Source organism: Diaphorina citri, unplaced genomic scaffold, assembly GCF_000475195.1.
Source record: "Diaphorina citri unplaced genomic scaffold, Diaci psyllid genome assembly version 1.1 scaffold1628, whole genome shotgun sequence".
NCBI classification, from domain to species: domain Eukaryota; kingdom Metazoa; phylum Arthropoda; class Insecta; order Hemiptera; family Psyllidae; genus Diaphorina; species Diaphorina citri.
The window spans coordinates 650-10,788 of NW_007379054.1; the positions used below are offsets into that span (position 1 = coordinate 650).

The 10,139-nt window shown below is 38.4% G+C and overlaps 1 protein-coding gene across 1 annotated transcript in view; it reads right to left on the minus strand.

Moving 5' to 3' along the window:
* Positions 1–1,279: 1,279 nt before the first annotated feature.
* Positions 1,280–10,139, minus strand: part of LOC103516651 (SCY1-like protein 2) — a gene marked incomplete at its 3' end in the record, with an annotated part of 67,294 nt that continues 58,434 nt past the window's right edge. Inside the window, exon 2 of the mRNA XM_008481633.1 lies at positions 1,280–1,651. Within this exon, the coding sequence (XP_008479855.1) occupies positions 1,280–1,651 (372 nt within the window). The remainder of the gene's footprint in view (positions 1,652–10,139) is intronic.

A 10,139-nucleotide genomic window follows, 5' to 3' on the forward strand; every position in this document is an offset into this window, starting at 1 on the left:
GGGTGGGGGGCGTTTACATTTTTTAGAGACATTGAGAAGATTATTTTTTTAAATGCAAAACTAATGCTTCCTCTCCCTGGGAAATTAGAAATTAGGTGGTTTTACAATGCTACCTCAAATATGTAGGTCAAGAATCTCTCAATTCTTCCTCAAAATAAAGGACAAAATAATTTTCTTTTGTTTTCCATTAACTTTTTTACTTTCTATTACTACAGTATAGCGAGCTATACTAGTAATGAAAGTAGGTATTGTTTTTTTTTTTTTTTTTTTTTTTCTTTTTGCGGTTTTTTTACCAATTTTTTTTTTTTTTCTTTCTTTTTTTATTTTTTTTTTTTTTTTTCGTGATGCGATGTTTGTACCAGATTTTTCTTGTTTTCTAGCTTCTTTAAGAGTAAGGGAGGATGAAATTGGAGAAAAAGAGAGCGTAAAAAGAATAATTAAAATATGAGTAAGGAAGAGAGGGAAGAGAGAGAAAGAGGGGAAAGAGAAAGATATTAATGAACACCAGAAGATAGACGGAAAGAGAAGACAAATAGACAAGTCTCTATCTTCATTTCTCTCTCTCTCGCTCGCTCTCTCTCTCTCTCTCTCTCTCTCTCTCTCTCTCTCTCTCTCTCTCTCTCTCTATTGAATCTCTCTCTCTCTCTCTCTCTCTCTCTCTCTCTCTCTCTCTCTCTCTCTCTCTCTCTCTCAATTGAAGTTAAAATCTTAATGATATGGTAATTATTTTCCTTCCAGGAACTTCTGAAAGAAGAGAGAGAGAGAGAGAGAGAGACAGGAAGAAAGTGAGACGTTTCTCACTTTCTCAAAATGACTTCCATCCTTGTCTTGTGTAATTGGATTTTATTTAATTTGAATGAGTAAGTAAGTGAGTGCGAGAGAGAGAGAGAGAGAGAGAGAGAGCTGTCACGTTTTTCTTCAGCTGATTTAATGTCATCTCTCTCACATTACGTCTTCAATTTCTTCATACGTATCACTGTCACGTTTTTCTTCAGCTGATTTAATGTCATCTCTCTCACATTACGTCTTCAATTTCTTCATACGTATCAAATTATTCAAATACATATATACATTCTTTGGTAGGTAGGTATGTAGGTAGGTACGGGAATTAATTATATACAAAATGCAACTGAACTAGGTAGGTAGGTACTAGGTACGTATAGGTAGGTAAATTCTGAGCTATCTACCTACAATACAAAAACATTAATACATAATTATGTAGCAGGTATCAGGAGGTAGGTCAGGGTCGTAAAAAAAAGAAAAAAAAATCACTGCTTACCTGAGCCACCCCGTATTTGATTTCAATGTCCAGGAAATGATACTCGCGCGCATGCGTGGGCCGAGACGCGCTCTGGTTGGCTGGAGGCGGTGACGAGCCGGACCCTCCTGTCACGGGATTGGTCGAATGGTTGGGGGCGGGGCTTTCCTGGAAGGCCAAGATGGAGGCTAGCGACGCGTAGACTGGTTCTGTAGCGAAGGCCAGGGCGTCGGGGCATTCTTCTATTGGATGCAACACCGAGAGGATCTTGGGGTGTCGATACACCTCGAGCTGTTTCACTCCCAGACGCAGAATTTCGGTGACTGTTTCTTTTCGCTTTGGCTTGTGCAGCTTTTCCGCCATTTTCTTTTCGAAAATGAAGATGGACACCTCCTGGGAACAGAGAGACAGTGGGGTGGAATTATTATTATTTTTTTTTTATTATTATTATTTTTTTAAGAGGTTTGACAGAGAGTACTGTAACTGCTATGGTCTTATCGTCCCGAAATCGAAGGGAGAAGGAAGACAGGATAGGAGAAAGCCAGCCGTTCCGACTTCCCTTTACATCTTCCTCCCTTTCTCTCCTTCCTTACTTTTCTCTCTCTCTCCCTCTCGCTCTTCGTCCTCTCTTTTTCACCCTCTATCTCATTCCTCTTCCCCCTTTCTCTCTCTATCTCTTCTAAAAAAAACCATCATTGGTATCGAAAAAAAGGATCCATTGTTCACACAGGAGAGAGAGAGAGAGAGAGAGAGAGAGAGAGAGAGAGAGAGAGAGAGAGAGAGAGAGAGAGAGAGAGATAGTCGTAAAGGGAGAAACGAGTATGTAACAAAACTTTCCATGATAAATGATCTAATATTGAAAAATAATAATAAAAAATATGCTCATTGCCTATATTTTACATTTTTGCTTACATGGCACACCTGTATCTAAAATTATACAGGGTGGTAAAATGTTGAGCTTCATCTTCTACACTACAGAGTCGACCCAACGGGACCCCCCCCCACCCTAAAGGCTCCGCGGGCCACGAAAATGGTGGTCTGATTGATCACATGTGGCCCACGGTTCGCTCGTTGAAAATTGCTGGTATAAAACCTCCGTCACGAAAAACCTTATAGCAGTTACCTACATATCAGATGTTAGAATCAGAACAGGCTGAACAGCGAATGCCGCGTTTAAAAGTCATCTCTAGATTTCTACCAAAAATAACTTAAAACACGCACTTCAGCACCACCAGCCTGTTAAGGCAGGTAAATAATTTCAGACAGGTACATTATTCATATCCCAACCCTTACATTGCACACCCTACTCTCTCACTATAAGCCCAAAGCTTTCCATATTAAGGAGCGCGGTAGCGCTCCGCCCCGCCAAGTCAAGAAAGTTTGACCGCGCTACTAGAGATATTATACGCGACAGGGAAAGTAGCCGTTTTCAGGTAGTTGTAGACAGATAACTACAAATGATGGAAGAAAACGGATTGCGTGTGTGTGTTCGGGCATGAAAGGAGACCACGTTGAAAAAAAAATCATCAAAATCGGTTAAGTTTAGCCGGAGATATTTGACTTTGAAAAACGTCAAATTTTTCATCATTTTCTGCTGCTGCTGCTGCTTCTGCTTCTGCTTCCGCTTCCGCTTCTTCTTTGACGTTGACCGCTCTACAGCCTAAACCACTGGACCGATTTTGATGGTTGATGGCTCATTTTTTTTCTCGTGAGTGGTAGGTGTGCCTTTTCATATTTTCAAGGCCCCCAAAGGGCCCCTTCAGCCTTAAATTTGATAAAAGAGTGATTTTTAGGGGAAAAATTCTAAATTATCGCTCGAGTTAATTAATAAGGAAGTTTTGTACTACGTAGAGTCAAAAGTCGGAGTGTCACAGTGGTAAGGAGTGTGATCTTTGACAAACTGCCGAGCGGGTGGGGAGGGGTTCGAATCCCACTGTGAACATTTCTTTGTACATAATTTTATCATTTAAAAATATTTTATGAATAGCCATAGTTACTTTTTTCATAATTTTATAGTTTATAGTTGAAAAAATAAAAAAGTACAGAGAGACTACATGGGAGGATTTGTGTATATTGTCAACACCACTAGGTATTTAGGTAGGTATTAGGCAGGGCCGTATCCATGATTTCCATGATTTTATTGAGGGGGGTCCAAGAACCCAAACACTGATGAATAGGGTTGGGATGCTCCAAGTTTTCCGAATCCGCCCCATAGTGAAGTAGCAAAAATTAAGGGTACGGGCCCCCTTCTTTCTTCTTCTTCTCCTTCTTCTCCTTCTTCTTCTTCTTCTCCTCCTTCTTCTTCTACTTTTCCTTCTCCTTCTTCTACTTCTCCTTCTCCTTCTCCTTCTTCTCCTTCTTCTTCTTCTTCTCCTCCTTCTTCTTCTACTTTTCCTTCTCCTTCTTCTACTTCTCCTTCTTCTTCTCCTTCTTCTCCTTCTTCTTCTTCTTCTCCTCCTTCTTCTTCTACTTTTCCTTCTCCTTCTTCTACTTCTCCTTCTTCTTCTTCTTCTCCTTCTTCTACTTTCTTCTCCTTCTTCTTCTTCTTCTCCTTCTTCTTCTTCTTCTTCTTCTTCTACTTTTCCTTCTCCTTCTTCTACTTCTCCTTCTCCTTCTTCTTCTTCTCCTTCTTCTTCTTCTTCTTCTTCAACTTCTCCTTCTTCTTCTTCTTCTTCTTCTTCTTCTTCTTCTTCTTCTTTCACTTCGTCTTTAATCCCACTCAAACGGGACGTTTCTTGTCAGTTGTTTCCAGTCATGTCTGTTTTCTACCTCGTTGTCTCTCAACTGTTTCTCGCGCAGATCCTCGTTTGGCCCCCACTAAATGCGGCCCTGGTACCAGGTAGGTAATGTTTACATATTACACGACTCAATGAACTTGCCATTGTGCAGATTAAAACAGGTGGAAAATAAGCACATCAGAAGTTGTCGAGAGGTTTATAATGTAAGAAGTTTCAAAGGAAATTCAATGTGAAGGAAAGTCAAAGTTTTCGTGTTTTTGGAGTAGGTATTAGGCCGAAACTTGTCTTTTGAATTCAATAAAGTTTGGTTAAGGACAAATTAATGGTAAACTAATAGGTAGGGGTCTAATAAATATTTTTCAATGACTAGATTTTAATTTCTTTAGTCAAATCAGGGTTCCCTCTCCTAATAATTGTATGGTACCTATATTTGACGAGCTATCAATTTTTCATAGTGTATAAAGTCTTACAATATTTTCAAGGTAGGTATTTCACAATACCTAAGTTCTAGGTTTACCTACCTATTTATAATTGGTATGCATTCTTCCATCTCCACTAAATTTCTTGTCTTGCATATTGCCTACGCAATAATTGAACGGCGTTCATACAAATCGAATTTCAGTGTGATCATTGGAATACAACAAAATTTGTTGTATTATATTTAATATAGGAGATAAAAAAAGAGAAGAAAATAGAAGAGAAGGAGGAGAAGCAAAAGGAGGGGTGAAAGAAGAGAGGGAGGGGAGTGAGAGAGAGAGAGAGAGGAGCGGATTAGAACATTTGATAACACAATCATACCTACATTATTATTTACCTCCCTCTCTCTATACCTCCTACCTTACTTCATCAGTTACCTACTCCCTCTCTCTCTCTCTTTCTCTCTCTCTCTCTTAGTTCACACATAACATAGCGGTAATCATTTGTTGCTTCTCTGAAACATGATGATGTGTGTGAGAGAGAAGGAAATAGAGAGGAAGAGAGAGAGAGAAAAGAAGGGGATGAGTTTGCTCTTACAGGTAACTCTCTGGTTGTTTTCATTTCACCTCTCTCTCTCTCTCTCTCTCTCTCTCTCTCTCTCTCTCTTTTTTCTTCCTTTTTTCTCTCTCTCTCTGTCGATTTTCTTTTACTGGTCTGACATGGAGAGAGAGAGAGAGAGAGAGAATTCGTTCTTCTGGAAGCAATATTGTGCATGAATTATAATTTAGCTGACTCGATATTCTGTGTGTGTTGTTTTGATTAATTTATTCATACCCCCATGGCCCTATGCACCAAGGTACTGTACTATATTTACATACAAGGTGTTACCTAAGTCGATATTCTGGAACCCCAATACAGGATGGTAACAAGAAAATCGCGTTCAGATGTTAACGCTACCTACGCACCCGTCCGCTGAAAAAAGAAGCAAAAGAAGAAGAAGAAACTCAAGGATGATATAAATTTTAATGAACGCTGACTTTTTAGAATTCAGAATGACATTTTCTGAGAAAAATAGAAAAGGGATAATGAGAATGAGAACAGTAGGTATAATAAGACATGAGGAGGGAAAGGTCCATCCATTAAAAATGGAAAAAAATTAAAAGAAAATGCTGATTTTGGTCATTTGGAGAAAACATAAATGAACTACCCCAGAAATTCCAGACTAGTTGTTCACAAGAAAACCATAGATTTCAGTTCAGTCTGACAATTAAAATTGCATTTTGGAGTTCTAGCAGCTAATTATTTCTTCTTCTTCTTCTTCTTCTTCTTCTTCTTCTTCTTCTTGTTTTTCCTGCTTGAAACTCTTTTTAATTATAAGGAAATACCCAGATAGCTTACAAGTAGGTATATTGTCAGCATCCTGTATCATGATCGAACCAAGGACCTCCTACTCTGTAGTCGAGTATGAACACCCACACTAGCCAATTATATTCAAGCTCCTATACAAACAAGCTTGGAATAGTATTGTGTTATATGATGATCGAATCAAGGACCTTCTACTCGGTAGTCGAGTATGAACACCCACACTACTCAATTATATTCAAGCTCCTATACAAACAAGCTTGGAATAGTATTCTGTTACCGGTGCTGGAAATTCAATATTACAAGTGTGTACTCAGGGTGACTCAAAATCTTCACAAATTCATCATTTTTTTTGCAAAGGACATGCCGAAAAACCTTGAAATTCCATTTTGCTTTTGGCTCTCTTTCTCAAATCCTGTCCATTGGGACCATTCCCTCAAATCCTGTCTTCTCCCTTCACTTTAACGACAATAATATCAGACTTGAAGGAGTTAAGTTTCCCTCTATCCTACTAATTTTTGAGGCCTTATCGTCCCGAAACAGTAAAGAGAAGGAGGGCCAAAATAGGTGAAAGTCAGCCGTTCCTTGTAAATTCTGCTGAGGTCTTATCGTCCCGAAAGCGTAGATAAACAGAATAAGAGATAGGAGAAAGCCAGCCGTTCCGAGAACGAACCTTATCTGTTCAGGATGAAGTTCTCCCCCTGTGATGGTAAAATTGGCCTTTACAATTTGAATGAAAGGCAAAAAATGGCACAAATACTGATGACGTGACGTTCAGATGAGATTTCCATTGACATGTCTGAAAGTTGGTTGTTATCTGCCATCCTGTATATTAGGAGGGTGGGGAGGAAGAGGAAGGAAGGGGGAGGGAGGGAATGCTATTCAAAACAAAAATCACTCATCCCCATACATATTTGACCCGAAGGGAATTACAGTACTGCCCTCCCTCTTTGATTATACAAACCTTATCAAACGATTTTGCAAAACGGTTTTTTGGCGACGCAATCCTCCCTGAACCCAAAAATTAAAATTTTGGTGCTATTTTTAGGGATTTCATCGTTTTTCACTTCATTGTAGAGAGCTGCGTCAGGATTCCAAAAATGGGAAAAGCCCATTTTCGAATGAAAGATGCTCTACTTATTTTGGATTCGAAAAAAAGTTCACAGCCAAGCAGTGTTTTTAGTGATAGGCTGTTTTGTTTCCTCAGCGCCTAATGCCGGTACCCGCCAGTCCTACCACACGTAATTGCAGGTTGGGTCTCAGAATGGGGGAGGGGGGCGCTAAGGAAAGTTTTCTCACGGAGTTGTGATTTTTACTACTCACTATGCTCTGTGCACTACATAATTATAGGTTAGAACTTTCATGCTCTATATTTTCCTACTCTCTTACTATTCCTACGATTTTCTGCTTTAGCTAGTCTTTTGTTATTGTGTGATTTTTGAAAGAAGTCAATGTTTGGACTCAAATAATGTTGTTAACCTATTGAATAGTTTTGCAAAGAAGTCAGTTTGGTTTCAAACTTTCAAATATTGTTTATTTGTGGGAACCGTTGGAATTTGATTGGTCCATTAAAATTAAATAATAATTTGGTAACAGCGCAATTTTCCTGACTTCTCTCATAAGTTGGACTATAGTAGTTAATTTTAAAATTTTTAAATTGTAGTTGCTGACTTTTTTAACAAATTGGACTATAATTAACTTAATTTTCCAGTTTCTACCTTCTCTCATGAATCGGACTATACATAACTTTATGTTCTAAGTGTTTGGGGTCAAATAATCTTAAATTATTCCATAGTTTTGTAAAGAAGTCAGTGTTTGGGTTCAAACAATGTTAAATTATTCAATAGTTTTATAAAGAAGTCAATGTTTGGACTCAAATAATGTTGTTAACCTATTTAATAGTTTTTTGTAAAGAAGTCAATGAATTTTTGGACTCAAATAATGTTGTTAACCTACTGAATAGTTTTGCAAAGAAGTCAGTTTGGTTTCAAACTTTCAAATATTGTTTATCTGTGGGAACTGTTGGAATTGGATTGGTCCATTAAAATTAAATAATAATTTGGTAACAGCGCAATTTTCCTGACTTCTCTCATAAGTTGGACTATAGTAGTTAATTTTAAGTTGTAGTTGCTGACTTTTTTTAACAAATTGGACTATAATTAACTTAATTTTCCAGTTTCTACCTTCTCTCATGAATCGGACTATACATAACTTTATGTTCTAATTTTAGTTTGATATTGATACGCCAGGGAAATGACTTGGTAAACTTTATGCGAACTTTACCTACTATCACGGATGTAATTTGCAAGGATAATATTGATCTTGATTTAGGAGTTTATCAAGGAGAGAGAGAGAGAGAAGAGTTTTTATCACTGGTAGCTTTTGAATGGGTAGATATCTGAGTGTGTATTTTATTTACTTACTAGTTACTATAGTGTTGGAAATTTACTTTGTAAATTCAACTATTTATAGAGAGGGTATTTACTTAGGATAGGGTATTCAACCATTTAGACAGAGTATTTCCTACCTAGGATATAGGGGTAGGGAGCTGTTTAAGTCTTAACTTTATCAGATCTCTATTCCTAATATTTATCTTGTCTTGGGCTAATATTGAAATAGCTACCTTCTATCTATTGACTAGATTGAACATTACTCTATTTTAGTGAACTTAGATAAATGGAGCAGTTGCAAATGGGTAAAAATTATAAATAAATGGTCGATTCCCATGTAAAAAGTTGGGAAAAATTCAAATCCGAGGTCAAAACTCAGAAAAAATAACTGTAAAATTCAATTTTTATTTTCCATTCCAATGCAAAAATTCAAAAATGTGTGACGTCAGACTTTACGCAGTTGTTTTTTTCGTCCGCTAGGTAGCGCCAGTATGCAAGCACGAATAAATAAAAAAAAAAAAATATGCTCATTGCCTATATTTTACATTTTTGCTCACATGGCACACCTGTATCTAAAATATTATACACCTGTATTCTAAAATATATCCCACCCCTTACATTGCACACCCTACTCTCTCACTATAAGCTCAAAGCTTTCCATATTGATTATACAAAGGCACCCTAAACCTTTCCGTCGTCCCTGCAAGAACAATACCGCTTATCAACGATTTTGCAAAACGGTTTTTTGGCGACGCGATCCTCCCTGAACGCAAAAATTAAAATTGTGGTGCTATTTTTAGGGATTTCATCGTTTTTCACTTCATTGTAGAGAGCTGCGTCAGGATTCCAAAAATGGGAAAAGCTCATTTTCGAATGAAAGATGCTCTACTTATTTATAATTACTTAATCGTATATTCCCTACTTTTTTTTTTAAAGTAAACCCAAGAAAACGGCATTTTTATTTATTTTTGTAGTTAAATGGCATGTAAATGTTATAAAAATGATCATTTTTCAACACCTACCAAATACAAAATGTGTAAGTATCTATAGATGTTCTCCAAATCAGTCAGTGCGTGCACTATTGAAGTACTCCTTCTTGGTGAGTTAAGTTGGTCCAGTGGTAACGCGCTTGCTTGCCATGCAGAAGGTCCCGGGTTCGAATTCCCACCATCGACAAAAATTTGTACTCGTTTTTCGATTGCAAATATTTCAACGGGTTACTTTCTGGTGTTCTCGTGTTGACCCAGCACCTAAATGGGAAGTATTGTGTCTCTTCTCGCCCATCTGATGAGAGGCATACTACGGGATGGACATGCTACGACACAGGCCACATGCGTCTAATGTAGCAGTTGTTCCATTGCTACAAAATAAAAACGGCGGTGGAACACTCATCGTTTTTTTTTAAGGGATCGAACCCAGTACCACTGACCTGGTAGGCGGCTATCATACTGTGCGGGTTGCTCTGCGACGGATCGAACGTGAGTACATCGGACACACACACCCCGCTCAGTCTAAGCCGAGACTTGCTCAGGCCGGTCAGTAGGACTTTGGACGGGTCCAGACAGCGACAGGCTAGACCCGATGAGTGAATCACACGCAGTGCCCCGGTCAGCTGAATGATGTACGACCAGATCGTGCTCTCGGAGAGGAGAGAACTGTGGGGGAAAGGAGTGAAATTAGACAAAAGAGAAGAGGAGACTTTTTTTTCTCCAAGATTGTACCTCGGCACCGGTTTCGCATTACTTCAAGGCACATTCTTTTACATCCATGCCTATCCAAGAAATCGGAATAGTTTGGTTAGAAACTTTCCGCCGTGACCCGGGATTGAACCAGCACCGTCCAGAATCGCGAAGACTACAGTCTATTGCTCACGGATACGTTCCGCACCTTAACTTAGAAACTTCTTCAATATTATTATTAAACTAGATCATATAAGACACCTCAAATAGATAATGGCTTACCGTTATTTTATAG